Genomic DNA, 23,946 nt, shown 5'->3' with positions numbered 1-23,946 from the left:
GGTGTATAAAAAGGGAGAAAGGATCAAAGTTCCAGGGCTAAGTTTCAACTTTATACTTGAAATTTTATTTGATAACTTGAATATAATAGTAACAGACCTATTGTGATCCATTTCATTTTCTAGACTATGTGGTAAAGATTTTATGTAATTTAATCCTGTTGATGTTGTTGATGCTTTTTATAATTTGAAGTAAAATTTAAAATTGATTGTTAATATGTGTGAAAACCATGGTGAAGAGAGCAACATGGGGAAAGCTGGATAGAGTCGTCTTAAAAGATCACATGTCCTGGATGGATTGGAATTTATACTCCAATTAATTTTATTTAAAAAAAAAATTTTTTTTAAACCTTTACCTTCCATCTTAGAATCAAGGCAAAAAAAGGTTAAGTGAGTTGCCCAAGGTCACACAGCTAGGAAGTCTGTGAGACCACACTGAACCTAGGACTTCCCATCTCTAAATCTATTGAGCCACTTAACTTGCTCCTTAAGTTTATTTTAACTTAAAAACCTTCATGAAATAACTCTCCGATTGGGTTGAAAACTGACACAGCCAAAATGGTACATGTGGCTAGTTTCCCTGAGTCAATAACCATCAAAATATGTAAATTAAAATAAGAAAAAAATGGGCACACTTTAAAAAAGAATTTTATTGTTTATTAAAGTGCAACCTTAGGGTATGGTCTTACAGCAAGCAGTACTCCATCTAAAGGGAAAGGAGGAAAGGGAAGGTTGGAGAAAGGATGCACATACCCTTTAGAAGCTAAGTATAATTCACTAGACGGAGAAAACACTGAAAAAAGTAAATATTCTTCCCGTTTAAAAAAACCCCACAAACCACATGGCACCAATGGCTTTGAAATTGCAAGTGCTCACTCAAACCATGGACTGGGCCACAGCCAAGTGGGTCATTAACCCCCAACTCCAAGCAGAACCTCGTGAAAACAGGTGATTATGGGTAAGGAGGTTCTCTAAAGGCCCCTCAGCCGGGTCGCCACTACGTTTTCACTAGATGGCCCTCCTGGCTTCAAGTCCACAAAGCGGAAATCCGGGGCCTCCAGGAAGCCGCCTCCTGCTGCTCAATACTTATTATTTACATATTCTGGCTGGGAGCCGCTGTTTTCGGTGTCCCTGGCTAACTCGCAGAGAGGCGAGAAGGATCGGAGGAGAGCTGAGACCCGCGGCCCCTTCTTCCCTCGCCTCCGATGCCAAAGCAAGACAGAGACCCCCCGGCAGCTGCAGCAAGAAGGGGGAAGGAGGCAGCCTGCTGAAAGAGCCCCACGGAAAGGAACCCTCTGCCCTGGCCGTGCCAGCATTCATGCTTGCACACAGCACCTCCCCCGTTCTACTGAGCCCACGCGGGCCAAAGGGCGTCCAGGAAAAGCTCGGGACGCTCATGGTAACAATAAACACAGTCCCTAGAAAGGGACTCGGACATTGGGAAACGCATCCTGTAAAGAAACGTGTTTCATCAGAACTCACGCGGGCCTTTTTCTGAGACCAGGAATTTCTTCGATCAAGAAAGGGAATACTTTTTTTCCTTTTTGTCTATCACAATATTAAACAATATTTAAAAGAAACAGGCTCCAGTCTAGCGGCTTACTGAGAACGTGGAATAGGTGGTAGCTGAGCTAAAACGTAAGTGGTTTGAAACCAAGCAAGCAGGAATGTTACCCGCAAAGTCTAGTAACAGAACTTGTGGCAAGGAGAGCGCGGCCTGGGCAAGCACAGGCTGGTGGGGAGAGTCCCGCGCCTGGAGCCTGGCACCAAGTGGTCTGCTTCACGTTACACGGTTACTCTCTGGAGCCCAGCTCCTTCATCCGTCACCTGGGGCTGATCGTGGTGATTGTCAGAGAAGCATCTCAAGAGCTTGGCTATCCCGCTTTCTGCCTTCCCATTGGGAACCCTCATAGGAATAGGAGGTTCAAGAATTTAAGGCAATGGAGGTCATCTTCAGGGCTCAAATGAAGTTGAAGAGCTAGAACGTTACAGAAAAAATTGAAGTTCTCATCTTCAGACCTGGTTGGACTCGTCAAAGAGCAAACGGGTCCTAAAATGAAGAGAGCTCACTAAAATGGACACAGCGTCACCACATTGAAGAGAAAGACACAGAAAGTTGAACTGAGAACTGCTTCTTCGTTTTTAAACATTAGACCCAGGAACAAGTCATTTATTGATGAAAATAAATCAGTATACGTCCATATGAGGGAGTCAGGCTATTCACATTTGCTTTGTTCATTTTCTGTGCATTGTATAGCCATACAATAAAGTTCCTCAATTGGGGAAATGGGAGAGAAGTTTTCAGAAAAAGAAAAAAAATTAAAATATAAGTTGTCAACTATAAACTGCCAGTGATAGTCATGGGCAATGATTTAAGATAATTCAAAATAGAAATTAATTCAGATAACTTTTACAACAACGGTAGATCTTGTTTCCTAAGATATTTTGTTTCAGTTAAGTGAGGATTCAACCACCAAATACAATGATTACACGGACATAAATAGAACTATAAAATAGACATATAATAAAAAAAACATCTAATGCAACACGGTGAGCCTGTAACAGTTATTAGTCTTGTTCCCAACGACCATTATAAAAGCATTACATTAAAATCGATTTTCGAGATGGGTTCACACCAGATATCAGCGCTTCACTTAGATGGGCTGGAGGATTTTTAATTGGCCATGAATGATGCAAATGTAGACAAATGAAGGTTGGCTTATCAAATTCAGAGAATTGTTTTTCATTTGTCACTGGTGAAAAAGATAAAAAGCTCTTTCCTCCAAAGACGTTGGATTTCGGGAAGCAAGATGATGGATTTCGAATCACAAATCTTTCCAACCTGCCATCTTAGTTGCTAAAGGGTGTTCAGGTACAGAGTCTGGCTTTGGAGACAGCCAATTTACAGATATTTGCACTGACTGGGGTCTAGTGCTGCAAATTCTCTATGGGTCACAGACACTGAGAGATGTCCCTAGCACTTCAGTTGGTCATTAGTCCCAAACTGCTCGCCCACAAATCCTTTGTTAATAAACAAAACCAACTGATTTTTTGTTTGTTTCTGGGTTTTGACCCCTTTACCTAGCAAGAGGAGAAATGGCCAAAGGACAAGCAACAGGAAAGAAGAAGAAAATGAAGAACCACCTATAAGGTAGACAGACCAGATACTGGAATAATCTGAATGCAGACTGTGGTATAAATAGGAAAAGAACAAGCAAGATTGTGAGATTTTAGACTCGTTAAATTCTAGTGTCTTTGAGATGAGAACATAATGAAGACCAAAAACCAGTCAGGAAACTGGTTAGGCAGGAACTGAGGCACTTAATCTGAAGGAAGAAAGAGAAAAAATAAAAGACAAGAGCAACAAAGCGCAAATCTAGAAAGGATCACATCAGTCAAGGCTGACCAAAAAATTCCCTACAAAGAGCATTGCTTCTACTAGAAGGTGCCAAGAACAATTATATTCGTTCACAAAATGACATGCTAATTTTCCCTCTTGCCCCCTCAAGGGAAGGGAAGAAGCCAGATACCTTAAAATATGAACAACTTTACTCTAAATAGAAAAGCTGTTTAGTTAGCATTCCCTCCTCCCAGCAATACGGAGGGAGTTTATGAATAAGAAGTGGTCATCACAAATGTTCCTCTCTGCTACAGTGAAACAAGGGGAAAAAAAGTGGCTGTAAGCCCTCTCTGCTTTCTGGTCTACTGCAATGCCTAGCAGACGTCCCTGAGCATAATTTCAACCTGAGCTCTACATATTAAGAAGCCACAGGACTGTGGCCATATGTAGTGTAAACATGAGGATCCAGTGATTTCCAGTTATGGACAACACCATCTAGCCTGGCTAGAATCACCTAATAGTCTGAAGAGGGAGCTGGGAAGTTGCATTTCACTGCTTTGAAGCCTCATGGAGTGGCCTGGCTCTTCTATTTCAGATGAGAGGCAGGAATGGAAGACCCTTAGGAAAAAGCCTAACTACCTACATATTTCTCTTTAACTAGTGGCATCGAAAGGTATTAAGTTTTGGCTTATCAAAATAGGTATTCACCCTTTAGCCATGATTCATCCTTTTATCTTACCAGAGTCCTTGGATGGTACGTCTTCATAAGGGAACTACGGAACGCCTAGGCAAGACCAGGTTACCTGGCAATATGTTATCCTCCCAGGTTTGTGCAAGAGAATCAACACTGAATCAAAGTGCTGACAAACGTCAGACGCTGGCCCAACATGACCTAACCCCAACTTTCCTGACTGGGTTAAGATGGAAATTAAATGACTAAGTTACTTCTCTGACAGCAGACATGACCTCCAGTTGGGCTAAGTAGTGGTGGCAGGTTCCCCCAGTTGACTTGTGAATTATGGGAGAAAACAAAACAAAAAGGAGAGTACAGTGAGTTCAAAGAAAGGTGCAAGAATGATGGCATGATCCCTACTCCCCAAAACTGGAAGCTCCTAAAATAGATGTAAAAACACTTAAAATTTAAGCTCATTATTTTTCTAATAACTAATAAACTAATAAAAAGATGGGTACTAGTAATAACTACTTTCCTACACTAGCAAATTTTAAATGATCTATTGTTTCTCCCAGGATTTAATAAGCTCCACCATAAGATCAGAGAGGTTAGAAAGGGTGTCAGCTATCAGCTAGACCAGGTCCTTTATTTGAAAGATGAAAACTCTCTCCCTGATAATACACAAAACTTAAGAGCAGTTCCTTTAAAAACCAAACAAAAATTTATCTCCCCCTAATGTTTTCTACATCTTCATTTCTAAGAGAAGCCCTTGATCTTATGAGGTTTTTAATGTAGATAAACAAAATCTTGAATAATTGTGGAGAAAAAAGCTTCAGAGCCTCCCTCATTAACTCAGAGCTGGTGTTAATTTAGTTATGAACAATGGACGTGCTCACAACCTTATATGAAATTCTTACCTGGAAACAAGTATATCCTAAATTTAGGCCAATCACATCAGAGATCAACTTTCTCACTGAAGGATTGGCGGGGAGGGGAAGAATTTCACACGATACTCCAAGGGAAAGGAGAGAATATATTTTCCTAATGACAAATGAGAATTTGATGATACACTGACAATATGGGTAAAGAACTCCAGAAGTAATATGCTGCTTAATATAAAAGGAAAAAAAACCCAAAAGTTCAAATGTTTCACAAAAATCATTAGCTGCAAACAAATAATTTCGCTAGTAAAAAGAGTACTCAACTCCATAGGCCACCTTTTGGAGTCTCGGAGTTATATATAGTTGTCATCATCAACTCAAGTTCTTTGCAGATTCTTACATGGTGATGTGAAAAGAGAAAAAACTCATGAAGGTGGCTATCGCAGAATGAAACAAGGGAAAGATAACCTATCAATAGTCCCTTTCCTTTTATAGAATTTCTGACCAAAAATGCTAGAAATTTCTTAAGGTATTATGTTACTTCACATATCACCTTCAGAAAATCAACTATTAAGCAAGCACCAACTATTAAGCTTACTTCACTGAAGAGGAAATTATAGCATAGAGAAATGAAACAGTAAGTCAGCAACAGAACACCTACTACGTACCAAGGCTGCTGACTATGCCCATTGCTTATTTCTCTAATGAAAAAAAAGACCCAACTATACCAGTGTCTGAACTTCCCAGGATTGTGTTAAAAACAAAGGGTGCAGGGAAGATATCTAAGGTTCGAAGATGTCTCAGGGTGAAAATTGTGTGAAAGAAATGATTAACACTTGCACCTTTCCCCCAGAAGTGTCTCTTTTCCTACAGTTATCAACTACAATTAATTTAGCACCCACAGAATACCCTGCAGTATGGCAGGGGGAAGGCTCTGGGGAAATGTTCATTTACCCTAGCATAGAAACAAGGATCAAATTTTTATTTCTAGATTTTTAGCCTGGCTCTTTGCTAAGTGTTAAAATAAGTTGTTAAGGAGATAAATACTCCATTCAAACCAGGCAATAGGAAACAGAGAATAAAAAAAGGTATTCTTCAGTATTCCAAAGAATGGAAGCACCCTTTTCTACACAGGCAAACAAGAGGAGATGTCTGAAGATTAAAAAAGATGATTTCCAGAAACAAATTAAATCTGTCTTGAATCTTCACCTTAATTTTGACTTAGGGAGTTAAAGGCAATGCAGACAATGTATGTAATACATAAGAAGTCTGTGCCACATTACCCAAGAACCAAAAATGGTCTTAGAAAGCTAAAGGGAGGTAAAGAAACAGCAGATTTGGCGAAAAAAAAAATATAGGTTGCTTGCGTTCAACAGGAGAAGCAAAGTCATCCTATTTGAGCTAATCACTACTTTAGTCTCCCCTTTTTTTTTCTTACCCCCTTCTTGAAGGGAAAAGCAAGCAAGCAAACACACGCAAACACACACACATACACACACACGCAAACTTATATGGTCAAAATTCCACTAATTAACAACTCAAAAACCTGGTCTTGCCTTTATTAGTGCTTTTTTAATGTATTCAGCACCTGCTGAAGCCCAGGGTTTGAAAATATGACCAAAATGAATTTTATTTTACTATTTTAAAAAGTCAAGATAAACTAATCAGTTCTCTTCATTCTTATTTTAGTCACCAGTGATTATTTGAATAAAAAGACAAACTCAAGATGCAAAAATTAAAATGCATACAAACTAAATCTGATTGCCATTTATCTCAAAGAACAACATTCGAGGAGTTTTCTGGTTCTTAATTAATTTGAAATTGTGCTGATTCTGGCTGTTTCTTGAGCTACACTAAAACCCAGAGAAAACAAAACCCTAAGCAATTTCCTACAGCAAACCTCGGAAATGGCAAAATACAATGTGTCTATAAAACTACAGAAGCTAAACAAACACATTTTAGTTATTTTCTTGGCCAACTAAGAAATAGTATTGCTCCAGAAAGAATTTTTTTTTAAATGAAAAGAAATGCAAAAACAAAGTACACATAAACACATAGGTTTATGTGATCAGTTTAGGTAGATGTCTTTTTAAGGTAATTTTATTACAAATTACAAAATCAAAAAAAGTAATTTACATTTTCTGATGAGTGTGAAATAGTTTTTTGCATTAGGCATGTACTACCTCCATAATGACACTGTGACCTTAAAAGCATAAAATGACATTATTCTACCCCTCTTTTGGGGAAGGAATTTGAAACTCTGCTAAAGAGATGGGAGAGAGATTAATTATATTGAATGGAATCTAACTATACTGGCCGGGATCCATTGCTTTGATTTCCTTTTGACTTATCACTTACTTTACTTTGTAGCAAGAAGCATGAAGAACCAACATTAAAGTGACCCCATCCTGGAATGATCAGGCCTAACACACACCCCAGAGTAGGCCTTAGTCTTTCACTTTATAGGTCCCCCAGATTCTTGCCTTGACTTCAACAAAATTTGGATGACTTTCTGTACTTAACAACAGTTGTCAGCTGGCTCCATAAACAATGGGATGAGAATCCTCATCCCGCTGAACGGTAACCTGCCAGTAGATTGACAATCAGCAAACGAGAAAAGCAAATGTCACAGACAAGTGGCCAGACAGCCAATCCCACCACTGAGGGAAACGATTGGAAAGGAGAAAAGGATGATCCTAAAAAGGGACCGCAGTAGGTCACCTGGTCTGACTTTCAGTCTCCAAGAAAGAATGAAATTCCTCCTCCTGATGGGGAGCGATTTGCCCTGTACTTGGACTGCTTAAGGAACCCTGGGTTATCTCTGGTTAGGGGGGAGTTTTCAGAGTTCTAAAGGCAGCATCTTGACAAGGCAGAGCTGTAGAAAGCTTTGGGGACTTGAGTGGTAAGAGCAGAGGTATAGAGCAAGCACTCTCCCATGGGGACTGAGAAGAAACTTGGGGATGGAAAGGAGCAGTGCAGAACCTGAGAGGCAGCTGAAACACCAGGGGAGGCTCCCCCATGCTACAGGACAGAGAGAGGAGGGGTAGGAGAAGGGATGGACTGGTGCGGCTGCGACCACAGCCCGGACCTTAAGAAAACAGAAATTCCAGGGGGGTAAACGACAGACAGGTCAGTTGCTCAGGTGGTCTGCCACGAATTCTTTTGCCCCCAGGAATTCCCAACCAATTCCACTAAATTAACCCTTCTCTCTCATGCTTACAGTGTCTGAATCCACAGGAGGGACACGTCTGTGGACTTTTGCATTAGTAACGTCACTCCAAGTCATCCTTGTGCTTTCCTTCCCTTCGGATAATCTGCTATTTCTTTCTCAGTGCCAGAGCCACTCCAACCGCCACTGCCAACATGGCAACCGCAGCAGCGCCACCATACAGCAAGATGGACTTGCCCTCTGGCAACAGAATGTGCTTCTCTTCTCCGGCAGGGGACAGGTCTTCAGAGAGGCCCTCCTTCCTTAGTTTTAGCTCTCCTTCCCGAGGCACCATTTTCTTCAGCTCTGGGGGAGGAACCCCTTCATGAGCTTTGGGGCTTGATTTCAACAGAGGCTGACCCATCTTCTCCTTTGCTGCTCTGAGCTCCTCCTCCTCAAGTTCTACAAAGGACAATGAGCCCGTCTCTGGGACCTGTCCCAAGGAAGTGGCAGTGATGTCTGGAAGCAAGGGGGCAGGGGCGTCCAGGAACTGCCCCTGGACCTGCAGTGCCACCGCCGCCCCTTCTATCCCCTCTGGTATTTCCTCTTTCTCCACATGCACAATATCAGAATTGGAAGAGTTGTTCTCACTTCTTTCTTCCCCACCACCATTACTATCCAAACTCTTAACCTCTTCAGGATCCATGGCGATCTGCTGCCAGGACTCGGGCCCCAAGGACACCGGTAGGTTCTCAGTATGCCAGCTCTGGCTTGCGGACAGAGAGACAGGCAAGCTTTCTGACTGCCAGGAGGAGGTCACCGTTGGAGACTCTGGAGGAGTGACCTGCGCAGAATTGTCACTGGTGAGGATATAAATGTCATTGCTGTCCTCTGCAATAATTCCAGGGTCCTCTTCTTCTGACTCCAGATTAAAGACAGTGCCCTGATGAAGAAGAAGAAGCTGAGTTAGCAAAGATGAAAAAGAATTTCTCCTATTTCCTTCCTAAATTCCAAGTAGCCTTGTGTAGCTCAACGTTATATGGCACTTTAAGGTCTGTGATACATTTTACATGTTCACCTCATTTGATCTTCACAGGAGCCTGGTTTTTACAGATAAGACAGCGACTTGCTCAGTCATAGAGCTCGTGAGAAGAGTCTGAAACTGAACCCAAGAACTCCTCACCACAAGTCCAACACTCAATGCACTACAAGCACTCGGCCTCTCCTGTTTAGCCCACATTTCATCAATGTTCAAGTCAGCCAAGAGAGATCCTATGAAGCGGTCAGGAGCCAGGGACATTCACCCCTTCCTTTCCTCTCCCTCATCCCCTCTGACTCCCCCCACCCACCCAGTCCTTAGCAGAGATGTGAACGAGAAGAGTGACAAAACTATTTATACCACTTGCCTGACGAGTCACTAATTCTAATCCTTCCAAGTGAAATGGAAAAACATTTGGTTTTCTCATCTGCCCTGTCACTTGAGGTCTTCTGGGCCTTATATCCTTGCCCTCTTGCTAATAATATAAAATATGTGCCTCTGCTTGGCATGTAAAACCCTTTGCTAGCTCCAGCCTACCTTTCAAGTTTAATGCTGATTATTCCCCTTTACGTGAACTCCAGATGAATCAGCCTTATCTACTGCACCTCATATTCAACATTTCAGCTCCTGTCTCAATGCCTTTCCACTGACTGTGCCTCCCAAGCCTGGAATTACTCCCTCCTAACTGCTGCCTCTCAGAATTCAAAGATTTCTTCAAGAGTCTACTTCCACAAAATTGGGACACTGATACATTGCTGGTAGAGCTGTGAATTGGTTCAACCACTCTAGAAAGCTATTTGAAACTATGCACAAAGGGCTTTAAATGACTGCCTGCTCTTTGATCCAGCCATACCACTTCTAGGTCTGTACTCCAAAGAAATAATAATGAAAATGTTTGTATAGCTGCACTCTTTGTGGTGGCAAAAAACTGGAAAATGAGGGAGTGTCTCTCAATTGGGAAATAGCTGAACAAAATGTGGTATCTGCTGGTGATGAAATACTATTGCGCTAAAAGGAATGATGAACTGGAGGAATTCCATATGAACTGGAACAACCTCCAGGAATTGATACAGAGTGAAAGGAGCAGAACCAGGAGAACCTTGTACACAGAAACAGATATACTGTGGTACAATCGAACGTAATGGACTTCTGTACTAACAGCAATGCAGTGATCCAGAACAACTCTGAGGGACTTATGAGAAAGATGCTATCCATACCCAGAGAAAGAACTGTGGGAGTAGATACAAAGAAGAAAACCATATGATCGATCATATGGTTCAATGAGAATATTATTGGGGATTTTTATTTTAAATGATTATTCTATTGTAAATATTAATAATATAGAAATAGGTTTTGAACAATGATACAGGTATAACTTAGTGGAACTGCTTGTCAGCTCAGGGATGGGGGAAGGGAAGAGGAGGGGGAAAGAACATAAATCAGGTAACCATGGAAAAATATTCTTAATTAATTTTTTGAAAAAGTCTACTTCCACTGCCTACACAAGGCCTATCCTGATCCTCCATGTTGCTAGTGCCCTAGACCACAGGAATTATTTTGTATTTACTCCAGATATATATTTTTTAAATTTGGAAGCACCATAGTACAGTAAAAGAGCATCAAATTTGGAGTCCAAAGATCTGAGTTCAAATCCCAGCTCTGGTAGGTCACATAAGCCATAAGATGACAAACTAGACATTTTCTCAGATCACAATTCTCAATCTCTGAAACCTTTCTAAAACAAAAATCATGCCCCAAAGATAAAGCAGCTCCAGTTGCTTCCATGGTCAACTACACCCACAACCCAAAAGAAAAATTTTTAAAAGCCCCCCAAACCCAGGAACTGATGCTCACCAACCCTGATCTCACTTAATACCACTTCCCATGTTACTGACATCAAGATCGTACTCACAGACACAAGGGTGTGGCATACACTTACATCAAAACCCACCCTTACACCCAGGTTGCCCCTCCATTTTTTCCCCTAGGACTTCAATAGCCAGCATGGCCACAGCCCCTCAGGAGCAAAAGCCTACTGGAGACAACAACCCGGAGACACCAGCACTTTGCTGCAATGAACTGCTAGTTATGGGAAAATAGACCCTCAATTGGCTGGGTTAGGCTAGAGAAAGTGGGACAGGTGTTAAAATCATTATCTAGGACAAGATGGATGCCACCTTGACTGACAGGGCTGGCAGTTGAGAGCTTCGGAATGTTCTCAGGTGCCGTGAGCCAGGGGCACAAATTGATTGGTCCCACCCCAAGGAACAACAGTTGAGAGCTCTGAGCTCAGATTTGAGCAGGCTTCTTCTTTTGGAGCAAGAACTGGGACAGAGGGTGGAGAAAGGATAGGCCTGAAACCTGTAACCTGTACCTGACTGAGAGAGAGCTAGTGATCAATCAACACCATTGACAGTAGAGCTGAGAGAGTATATAGATCATCTATCAACATCAACATCAATAGCCTTCCCTAATCTCTGGCTTGGCTATGGCCAGGTCAGGTCAGGTCAGAGTTAGTGAGAGGGTGAAGACTTCCAGCTTCTACCAGCCTAGAAATCTCCAGACGTGATCAACAATTTGTTTAGTAGCCAATCAAATAGCAATAGGGTTCCCAGATCCTCAAACCTATTACCTTGTTTTCCTTTCCCCATTAATAATTTAATATAGTGATTTACCAACAAGTACCTTTCCTGAGTGGTTATTCTACCAAAGCCCTTGGGAAAGGGAGAATCAATACGCAGTCAGATAATAACGTTTCCAATAGCCAATCAATAGCCTTCTCGGCAACTAATCCAACCTCAGGTTGGGGCCTAGTGAGGTTAACCATCTATCTAACCTCCCAAGGGTCCCTAACCTGGGCAACTGTTAGAAGGAAACAACTGACAGGCTTAATCAATCAAGCCTGTCAGGGAGGAGAGGCACAGATTACATCCATAGCTATCATGAGAGGAGTGTATGTTTACTCCCTCACCAACTATAGCCAGCTTAAGCCTTGGGCATCTGATCCCTCCTTCATTCATACATACTATCTCTAAGATCTACATACCATCCATCCTCCAAGATCTAAAGAAGATCTAAAGATATTATCAGGCCTTTCATTTCTTTTAACACAGGTCACCAAGACAGGCCATTGTGTGTGTGGGAAGCTGAGCAGCACTCCTCCAGGCTGAGGGAAATAGCACAGCAGCCAGCTGTGGCTACTTCTGATAATCCAGAAGTCAGTTGGGGGAGAGAAGTAGGCTATTGAACCATGAATTGCCTGGTGGGAGAGAAGGCTGAGATGCTCTAAAATCTAGCCCTCAAGCCACAAACAGAAAGGAGAGATTTGAGAAGTGATGGATAAGGAAAAGAAGCTGAAAATACCAAAGATTTCAGAAAGAAGAAATTGCAAAAACCTTGACCAAAACTAAGTCAACAAATAGGAAAAACAATAACAACAGAAGAAAATATATCTTCCAGTTCAGGCATCTATGAATAAATACTACAAAATAAAAAAAAAACTGATTCAACACTTGATAAGAGAACCTGTGAAATTCACAACACACTGTTTCTAAGTGATTCTTAGAGAATTCTTAAGCAGAATTTAAGCTGTACAGCAAGAATGAGCAAAATAGTGAGGAAATAAAATTATCCTTTATAATTTAATAATTCTGTTTTGTGTTTGATCCTATTCTGTATTAATCCCCCATTTTGCCAACCCACTTTTTTGTTCTTGAGTTAAGCTCAGGAATGCACTTTTCCCTCAGGGTTAGTTTAAAGGTGTGATTGAAAGGAAAAATTGTTATCATTAATACATGTTAGCTCCTGGGATGTTTGTTGTCTGTAAGCCCCAACCGGTTTACCCTGCTGTCATCTCCCAAGTGTTTTCGGTCCTTGTCTGTTCTTGTACAATTAGGGGAAGTTGGATCTCTCCCAAGGAGACAACAAACCTGGTGATACTGATCACCTAGCCAAAATTAAAAAAGGCAGCAGCTGGGTTCTATAAAACAATTAACATTCTTTAATTGTCAAAGAGGGGTGTGATTGTCACACCTGAATGCCCACACACTTTTCTCAGTATAGCCAACTATTCCTCAACTACCAAGACCTCCTCCTTTTCTGTATGTCAATAAAAAGCCTTCCCCCCCTTTTTCATTGTGATTGCTCACCTTACTGAGGTGGCCAGACTAATCCACTTTATTAAGTTTATGCATCACTATTAATAAACTGATTTTGCTCAGAGTATCCCAGGTTACCTTTATTGAATTTACTTATGACAACAGAAAAATGTGAATCTGAAGTGGCAGGTCTCACAAAAGAAACAAAATAAAGAATAAGAAATTAGGAATAAAACTACACAAAAGAGGATAACCTAAATGAAGAGAAACAAAAAGTAGTAATAGTGAAAGAAAGTATTTTCGTGATGCAAGCAAAATATACTGATCTTGAAGACACGATACAGAGAGACAAACTAAAAATCATAGGTCTCCAAAAAGAATACAAAGAGACAAACAATCAATTCAATTCAGAAATCACAAGTTCTGCAAGCCATCAGGAGAAAGACCTTCAAATCCAAATGAACAGGGCAGAAACTCCATACTCACTAGGCAAAGGATTCCAAAGAGGAATGGAGCTTCAGGTAGCCCAGGATGAACTATCCTATAAATCTGAGTTGGGCCATACAAGATAAAAAGATAGACATTCAGTTATAAAGAAGAGGGTGGGATATTTTTAGGAAAAAACCAGGATGGAAAAGATTCTTTGCTTCTTGCCTACAGAATTAATAAATGCAGCAGGTAAGGTCAACAATAGCATGACAATAGAGAGAGTGGTAAAAGGATTCTTTCTAAGTGTGCACAAAGAAACAGGGTGAAGGCAGAAGTCAGGCAGAGAGAGCAGTGAAGGGGTAGACATGGACAACACTAGGCAGAACCTTTGTGAAACCACAGGAGAAGAGGGGGATGGAAAACTAAAAAGAAGGGGAAGGTGACTTCTGTGGCCTCATAAAGAGAGGAGCCTACAGGAGAGCAAAGGGGAGATTGGAAAGGAGGAAAGGAAGGACCTCTCACTTTGGACATGGAGCAGATAACTGATGAATATTGGGGGAAGGACCTTACTCTGGATGAGAGACCTGGGAGGAGTGCCAATTCCATTTCTGAAAAGACTACTTGTCCTGGGAAAGGGAGGAGTTGCTCTGCAGGCTACTAGAGCCCTGAGGAGCAAGAGAGCATGGACACAGGGAGATTTCCAGACAAATCTAGAAAAAAAGGTAAACAAATCCCACTTCTTGGACAAGTCATTTAACTTCTCTGAGCTTGTTTCCTCATCTGTAAAATGAAAGAGTGGAACTAGATGCTGTCAAAGATCACTTTCAAGCTCTAATCTAAGCTCCTATGATCCTATTCATTTAGCGGTACACATTTCAATTCAATAAACATTTATTAAGAGCCTCCTACCATGCTTAAACACTGGTGATACAAAGGTAAAAGCCAGTCCCTGCCCTCCAGGAGCTAACAATCTAATGGGGAAAGACAACACATAAAAGCAAGCTAGAAGGCTGAGGAGAGGGTTAACACCAGAAAGCATCTTGCACTAATGGTTTTCCTCCTGGCAAAATGAAGATTTTGAGGATAAAGTTTGTTATCCTCAGGGTCAAAGCATAGTGCTAGCATAGACACTTTAATAAATGCTTATTGAATGAAGTGATCAAGTAAGATAATATATATATAAAATACACCATGAATTCTAAATCTCTTCATTGCTACCAGTTATTAATAATAATGATGATTTCATTAAAGAAAAAGACGGTAGATGGGCTAAGTGCCATACTGGTACAGAAAAGATAAAGACAGAGGAAGACCCCTGGGGGGATTTGTGCAGAAAACATACACAGGTACACTATAAACATTGTTGGTAGAGTCTGAATCTGTACAACCTTTTTGGAAACAAATATTGAATTATGCAAGGAAAATTGATCCTTGGCATGTACCCCAAAGAGGACAAAGACAGAAAGGTTCCATATATATAAAAATATTCTTAATAGCCCTTTTTTGTGGTAGCAAAAAGCTGGGGGGAAAATAGGCAATCAATTATCAAGGAATGGCTGAACAAACTGTGGCTCTTTTGGAATATTATTGTAAGAGAATATTATTGCTCCATAAGACATGAAGGATTCAGAGAAATGCAGTAAGACTTTTATAAGTTGATACAAAGTGAAGAAAGCTGAACCAGGGGAACAACTTACATACACAAATATTGTATTAAATACATTACAATAATGCATTAAATATAGACAAACTGCTAGATTAAGGAAGAAAAATTGTTGCCCAGGAGGGGGGTAATTCTTGCATCAAATATTACTGATAAAGATCTACTGAACAAGTTATAAAGAGAATGAATACAAATAGTTTTTCCAAAAAAAAGTTCGTGAAAGAACTTTGAACTATTAATAACCATATAAAGTACTTCTTCAAATTACTAAGAGGAACACAAATAAAAAAAGCCCATAATGAAAACTGGCAAAAACAATAAAAGATGCAAATATTCAATCCTGGAGGGGCTGTAGAAGAAGACATACTAATACACTATTGGTGGAGCTAGGTTGGTTACAATTATTCCACAGTGCAATCTGGATTTTTTTTAAATGACTAAATTGTCTATACCCTCCAATTTGGAGATCCAATACTAAGAACAGACTCCAAGAAAGTCAAATACAGAAAGGCTGTGATATGTATATATGTATATATGTATATGTACATGAATCTCCACATATAGTGGCAGCAGCAACAGCAATATTATAATAGTAGCCAAGAAACCAAATGGGTATCCATTGGAAGTCCAACTGGAAATAAAATGCATGAGAATTCACTTCTTGGGAAATTGCTGAACAAATGCTAGTACATTAATGTAACAGAGTATATTTCTGTGCCATACAAATTAACAGGAAGAATAAAGAGAAAAAGAATTCTATGAACTGATACTTAATAACAGAAGGAGATCATGGATGAAACTGCATATCTCTATTATGTGTAGCTTGTGTTTCTTTTTTTATATACCTAAGTTTTAGTTTTCAAAGCTTCCCTGCTTATCAGCTTCTTTTTTGTTCTTCCTTTTGTTATTTCTACTTACCTAGCCATCCTTATTATACTGGAGAAAAATGAAAAATCAAACCCTTATAACAAGTACGCAAAGTAAAGCAAAAAGAAACTTCCAGGGTGGCAAAAGATGAATGTCTTATTTTGAATATTGACTCCATTCTCGGCAGAGGTTGGTATCATGTCTCATCATTCTTTGTCATTTAAAATTATAAAGGTCACTCCATAGATCAGAGTTCTAAATTCCTTATTTATCTTGCGAAGCCTACTCACTCCCCTCTTCCCTCGTCTTTCTAGTCTTTTAACTTGCCTGCTAACTTACATATGACATAGTAAGTCCCTCCTCTCCCACTTTCTTCTCTAGCATATCCTTTGTCATAACCACTCTCTGGTCCTTTGTCTTACTATAAATCGGTTTCTTACCCATGCAGACATTATAGTTCTGAGAGATGCACCAATTTCTTCACCCCCTATGAAAATGTAAATACTTCTTCCTTTATAAATGCCCTACCAATTCTCAGGTGTATTCACCTTTTTTGTGTTTTTCTTCATTGCTATGTTTGTATTTAAAGTTTCTATTCATCTCTAGTCTCTCTACCAGGAATGCTTAGAAGAACTCTATTTTCTTAAAGTTCTATTTCCTTTCTCCACATTCCTTTTCCCCCTGCCATAGGACAATTCTGTTTTTATGAGTAAGTTATTCTTCCTTATAAGCCTCCATCTAGTGCCTTTTGGAGCATCACATTACAAGATCTTGCCTTTTTAAGAATAGCAGCTGCTAAATTTTATATGATCATGACTCTGCTTCCTTGATAGTTAAATTTTGTTTTTGGATGCTTGCATTATTTTTTTCTTTGACTTCAAAGGTCTGCTTTTTGGCTACAACTTTCCTGAGTTTTCATTTAATTTTTTTTCTTTTTTTTTTTTTTAAACCCTTGTACTTCGGTGTATTGTCTCATAGGTGGAAGATTGGTAAGGGTGGGCAATGGGGGTCAAGTGACTTGCCCAGGGTCACACAGCTGGGAAGTGGCTGAGGCCAGGTTTGAACCTAGGACCTCCTGTCTCTAGGCCTGACTCTCACTCCACTGAGCTACCCAGCTGCCCCTCTGAGTTTTCATTTAAAGAGTTTCTTTTAAGAGGCAACTAATTACTTGTTTCTATCTTCACTTTGACCTCTAGTTCTAATGGAGGTTTGAAAAGTCTTCATTCATGATTTCTTGAAATACAATATCCAGGTTCAATTTTTTGGTGGTTTTCAGGTATTTCAGTAATTCAGTTTTTCCTTCTTGATTTATTTTCTAGGTCAGTTTTTTTTAATGTTAATATCTTTTATTTTCTTCTACCTTTTTTCCCCTCAGTTTTTTAACTTGAATATTTCTTGCGTCTTGGAGTCATGCATTTTTGCTTTATCTATTCTAATTTTTAGGGAATATATTTCTTAAGTAAATTTTTGGATTTTTTCGTGCAAATCTTTTCCCTTGCTTACTTCCAAGTCTTTCCTCTAGCTACCTCATTCTTTTTCCTCAAGAGATCACATTTCATTTATAATACAAATTTTAAACTTGAATCATTTCTCAAAAGAATTCTAGTTTACTTTGTGCCCAAGTTGTGTTTTGTGTTCTTTTTTTAAGTTTTGCTTTTAGATGTTGTGTCCTAGTCATCCCTGTTTAAAAAATATCTCTTTATTTAGGGAGATCTTTTGGTTTTGTTATTCTTTATTCCAGGCTTACTTCCCAAATTAGAATTCTGAATTAGCGGTAGGCTCTGTGCCCTTTTGGAGAGGGTTTTGTTAGGTTAATGTTCAATATTCTCTTGGGTCTTGCTGCTTTCTCTCGGTACCAAGTATTGTGTTTTTCAAGGATCTCAGGTACAGTTCAGGACAAGGACCTGCAAACTTTCAGGGTGCCTCAGACAGTTTGATCTAAGACTGTTATTGTTACCCTCATAGTCCGATTTTTGCAAGTTCCTAACTATAGTTATCCCTGGTTGGATCAAATGCACTTATCCCTGGTTGGATCCCAAAAGAAATGGCTAGTAAAGTAATCCACTGTCAGCTATCTTATCTAGAAGGCTCTGCAGGTGCAGAACAATAAAACTTCAGGCTCATCATCAATCTCAATTGCTTGCCCTGGTTACTCTTCAGTAGGCCCCAGGTTTAATTTGTAATGCCATCCAGATTCAGACATGGCTGCTGCTTGGTTTTATTCTGCTTGTTGCCCAGTACACAGCTTCAAGTTCAGATCAGGCAAGCTCTGCAACTACTTCCTTATTCCAAACTGGATCTTTGACCTAGTTCTGGAGTGAGAGGACTCAGATACCAGCTGATTCTTATTCCTACTTCTTGAATAAGACACAGTCACAGGCCCTTTCATGCTGGATTCAAGACACTGTTCTGAAATAGGGTCCTGCAGACCCTCACATAACTGCCATGCTGACATCTCTGTATGGAACTTCCTGGCTTTGTGGTCCCTATTCAGTGCCTGCAGACTTCCAGCTATTTTCTTATGCTAATTTTGACTGGGAAAATGACTCACTGTAATTTCTCCTTAGATTTCTTGATTGCTACTTGGTCTGGTATTCTTCCTTGATGTTTTTTGGGAGTAGCTGTGGTAGAGAGATGCTTCATCCTTCACCGTCTTTGCTGGAGATACAAGAGAACAAACCTACTTTCTTTCCTATAAGAGAGTCTTTAAACTTTGAAGCAGGCAGTTCTCCTTAGGCAATGCCCTTCACTGTGAGAAGCAAGAGTCTATGACATATTTCCCCCATCCTTTCCTTTATAATGTGATGATCTGGGGAAATGAGATATGTTATTCAATGGTTGGCACAATGCTAGAATTCTAAAAATATATGATCAAAAGCTAAATGAATACAAATAAGCATTTCTGAAATATAACATAGACAGGTAAAAAAAATCCTTATTATTACCATCACAGTTTCCTGAATTAATTTAGAAATCAATTGATCCATTTTAATTTTAGTTTTTACATGTATCAGGAGGAAAGGTAAGGTACATGAGTTTATAAGGAGTAAACATCCAATCCAATTCCATAAACAAGAAGCACCTACTATGTGTCAGGGCACTGTGCTAAGTGGTAAGGATGCAATTAATAAAGACAATCTCTGCCCTCAAGGAACTTACAATCTAATGTGGGGAGACAACACACAAAAGGCAGCAAGAAAAGGGCAGGTTTCAAGAGTTTAAACTAGGCAGGGCAGCAAAGTGAATGAGCCAAATTTCTGCCTTCCATAAAGAAAGGCATCAGAAGAGCTTTGTACTCTACCCTCCAGCCCTCCAACCAGAAGGGAAAGGAGGCTGAGGAATGTGTTGTCAATCAAGGCTTGAGTTAGCAGCATGGAGATAAAATGAGGAGTGATGAATTTATCCTGGGAAGGGCACTTTGTTCCTTGCCAGGCAGGGCAGCAGAGATAGATAGACAGATGGAGAGACAGACAGAGATATAACTTGTTGGCAATTCATAAAAAAAAAAAAACCTAATAGGCATGGAATTATTAGAGTCATGGATTCAAATTCTCCCTTGAAATTTAACTCTCTGCATGACCATGCTACCTACCCTTTCCAAGCATCAGTTTCATAGTAATATTTGTGAGACTCAAGTGAAAAAATTTATCTGTTTTCTAAACCTTAAAAGTACTGTGACTTATCATTATTAGCATCATTATCCATTACTACGTGATCAAGTAGGAACTGCAAAAATGGAAACTGAACAATAGCTTACTAAACTGGAAAAGAACATTTTGGTTAGAGCCACAAGACCCTGGCTAACTCCTGCCTCTGCTATTTACAACCTACATAATTTGGGGTAACTCACTTCATCTCTGCAGGCCACATCTTCTTCACTAATTTCACCACTTGATTCTATTAACACTTTCTAGTTTTATCTAAGACAGCTTTATTATTTTAAATTATCGTGACCTCCCAGATAGTCAGACACAAATACGTTTAACATGCATTTCAATTAATATTGCTTTTTTTTTTTTTAAAGCCCTTACCTTCCATCTTGGAATCAATACTGTGTATTGGCTCTAAGGCAGAAGAGTGGTAAGGGTAGGCAATGGGGGTCAAGTGACTTGCCCAGGGTCACACAGCTGGGAAGTGTCTGAGGCTAGATTTGAACCTAGGACCTCCCCTCTCTAGGCCTGGCTCTCAATCCACTGAACTACCCAGCTGCCCCCCTTAAACATGCATTTCAAATTCAAACATTGTTTTAAATGATTATTAATACCACTGTTGGTTTTCATTAGCACAGACAAAACTAAATTGATGAGTCCCAGGTGACTATCTGGGGAAACAGCCTGTGAACAATAGTGGGAAAAGAACTGGATCCAGAGCTGGAGAACAGAGTCTAATCTCAGCTCAGTCACTTTGTGCCAAGACATGCAACCTGGGACAATTTACTTTCACTTCCTTGGTCTTGGTTTCCTCACCTATAAAAGGGGCTGGACTATGTGGCCTCTAAGGTATGTTCTAGTTCTAAATCTATGATCCTACGAAATATGAGGATCCTACATAAAAATTCTGGGTAAGAATATCAGTTTACTGATTAAGCTAGCATTAACCAATAAATTAATGGTATATAAACCTCTCAGTAATCAAAGACCAGAAAATACCTTCAGCTAGGCTCATAAATACAATTTGGGAGCTTATTATTCAGCCCCTCATTTGGACATCCCAAGACATCTCTAACTGGTGAATAGTTAATATGGAGATGGTCTATCAAGATTCTCAACACCCCACTCCCACCCCCTGGGCAATGGCAGGCAGTCACATATTTAGTTTCATTATCTCTTTATCTATTTCTTTTCTTTAAAATAATTTTTTTAACTCTTACTTTCCATATTAGAATCAACACTGTGTATTGGTTCTAAGGCAGAAGAGCCATAAGGACTAGGCAATGGGGATTAAGTGACTTGCCCAGGGTCACACAGCTAGGAAATATCTGAGGCCAAATTTAATCCAAGACCTCCCATCTCCACACCCGGCTCACTATTCACTGAGCCACTTAGCTGCCCCCTATCTTCCTTAATTATTTAACAGGTGTTAGAGGAAGGAAATATTCCTTGGAGTTTCTAAGAACAAAAGAATGCATACAAAAGTAACTGATTAAGATCCCTAATTCAAAACTCAGAAATAGAAATGATTCAGTATGCATCAAAAATAAATTCTCTTAATAGCTATCACAAAATAAGCCTCAAATAGTTTGCATCACAGTCACCCAATTAAAGAGAATCATAGTACAAACTATTCTAAAAGAACTATAGGAAATACTACTCTTATTTTTAAACCAGGTAAACTAAGGATGAACCTATACTAATGTCATCTCTCTAGCTCACCTAAAGTATTTAAATCTTGGAAAAAGAATAAATTAGTTGTTTTTCTAATCTGTTTTTTATTTATCCATTAAAATCATATTGAGTTATTTTTACTATTTTGTATTAAATTACTTAAAGTTGGCACCATAATTTCTTCCCAGAACAAAAATAAATAAATAAATGTTTTGACAGGATAGAGGAACATGACCCAATACTTTTCAACACAGTTCCACTTTGTTACTGGATGCCTAGCTAAGTGCCCTGGACAATTTGACAGAAATTGGCAAAGCTTATGTGGTAGGAGAAATATCTACCAGCGACAAAAGTGCCAGGTGAATAATATGTATAGTCTTTAATGATCCCATTCAGAAAATTCCATAAACTCTTAAGCTCCAAATTCTCCAAAATTTGTTCAGTTCTATATATTTCCCTTTAGATTATCTTTCCATTAGATCCCTTCAGCACAGAAAGGAACATTAAAATCTTCTTCTATTATTGTACATAGCAATGTTTTTAAACTTTAATTAATTTTTCCTTTAAGAATGTAAAAGCCACGCTTTTTGATGCATATGAATTAATGCTGATATTGGTTCAATATCTATGATTCTTTTAAGTATAATGTAATGTACTTGTTGGTGAATTTTTATTTTTGCTTTATTTTTAACTAGGAGGGATTTTCACACTTTTCTGGATTTGTCCAATATTTAAAAAACTACAAGTTGTCTTTCTAAAAAGTATATAATGGATTGAATATAATAGTAACAAAACTGACTTGTTTGTGCCCTCTTCTGAATGCTTTTCAGTGTATTTTTTAAATAATTTCTATTTTTTTTTTTTGTATTTCAATTCACTTCAATAGAAATGTGCCTTTGAAACAGCATAGCCAAGCAAAACAAATCAATACACTGGCAATGCTACAAAATAATTGTTTCATTATATGCATCTAGTCCAACTCAAATGTCAAACTCAAATAGAAACAGATCCCTGTGAGCCTCATATTGGTTTAGAAAACCACAAATTAACATTAGCCATTGTTATATTCAATAATCTGGGAAGAGATGGATGCCACCTTGACTGAGAGGGATGGCAGTTGAGAGACTCAGAATGTTCCCAGGTGCCCTGATCCAGGGGCAAACGTCAGTTGACCTCACCCTATAAATACCCCTCACAGCCACTTTGAGGGAGGTCTCTGGACAGAAGTCTCTGGACCGAGAAGTCTCTGGTCTCTGAAGTCTCTGGACTCAGAGGCTGAGAACTGGAGATCACAGATTTCTGCCAACCTCTGTGGTTCAATCTGAGCACTGGGTGACTGGAAGGGTGGTTTGAAGGGTTGCTGAAGGGTTGCCAGGTGTTTTAAGAAGAAGAGGGTAGGAATAAACCTGAATCTATTTCCTCACAAACTGTGAGAGGTAGTGAATCACCAATACTGGTGATAAAAGAGCTGAGAGAATAAATACCATCAATACATCTGCAGCAATAGCCTCCCTATTCTCTGGCTTGGCTGTGGCCAGGTCAGGCCAGAGGTAGAGAAGAGGTGAAATTTCCAGCTTCCACCTGATCAATAGCCTCCAGTCCTGATTGTTATTTAGTCTATAGATAATAGATCAATGGGATTTCCAATCCCCAATCCTTGACCTTGTTATCCTTTCCCTATTTACAGATAAAGAGTATTCAACAATAAGTACCTTCCTGGGTGATCTTTCTATCACGGCCTTTGGGAAGGAAGTCAAAAGCAGTCAGATCCTGAACATTATCCAAGGCAGATCAATAGCCCAATATTAATTTATTCAACCCCAGGTTGGACCTGAAAGGTTACCCATCTGTCTAACTTCTTGAGGGTCCTTACTTGGGCAGCTGTTAGAGGAAGGGGATAACTTGCAGCAGCAGTCAGGGTAATAGGAGTAAGTGTTCCTCCAACCAACTGCAGCTGAGGAGATCACAGATAGATATACATCATCACCATCACTATATCTCTATATCTCCCTTGTACCCTATATTCCATATTGTATTTTATTTTTATTTTGTTAAACATTTCCCAATTACATTTTATTTTTTTTCTTTAAATTTTTTTTAACATTTATTAATATTCATTTTTAACATGGTTACATGATTCATGCTCCATCTTTCCCCTTCAACACCCCCTCCTGCACACCCCCCCCACCCATGGCCGATGCGCATTTCCACTGGTTTTGTCATGTGTCCTTGATCAAGACCAATTTCCAAATTGTTGGTAGTTGCATTGGTGTGGTAGTTTCGAGTCCACACCCTCAATCATGTCCACCCTGACCCATGCGTTCAAGTAGTTGTTTTTCTTATATGTTTCCTCTCCTGCAGTCCTTCCTCTGGATGTGGGTAGCTTTCTTTACCATAAATCCCTCAGAATTGTCCTGGGTCATTGTATTGCTGCTGGTACAGAGGTCCATTACATTCAATTTTACCACAGTATATCAGTCTCTGTGTA

At 39.6% G+C, this 23,946-nt stretch overlaps 1 protein-coding gene across 2 annotated transcripts in view; it reads right to left on the bottom strand.

Moving 5' to 3' along the window:
- Nucleotides 1-7,707: 7,707 nt before the first annotated feature.
- Nucleotides 7,708-23,946, bottom strand: part of BCL2L13 (BCL2 like 13) — an 80,753-nt gene continuing 64,514 nt past the window's right edge. For both annotated transcript variants that reach the window (XM_044679503.1, XM_044679502.1), the window contains one exon: nt 7,708-8,982. In XM_044679503.1, the coding sequence (XP_044535438.1) occupies nt 8,209-8,982 (774 nt within the window). In that variant the 3' untranslated portion in view covers nt 7,708-8,208. The remainder of the gene's footprint in view (nt 8,983-23,946) is intronic.

Source organism: Gracilinanus agilis, chromosome 5 (assembly GCF_016433145.1).
Source record: "Gracilinanus agilis isolate LMUSP501 chromosome 5, AgileGrace, whole genome shotgun sequence".
NCBI classification, from domain to species: domain Eukaryota; kingdom Metazoa; phylum Chordata; class Mammalia; order Didelphimorphia; family Didelphidae; genus Gracilinanus; species Gracilinanus agilis.
Note: the sequence above shows the minus strand (reverse complement) of the source record. Positions and strands in the feature narration are given on the sequence as shown.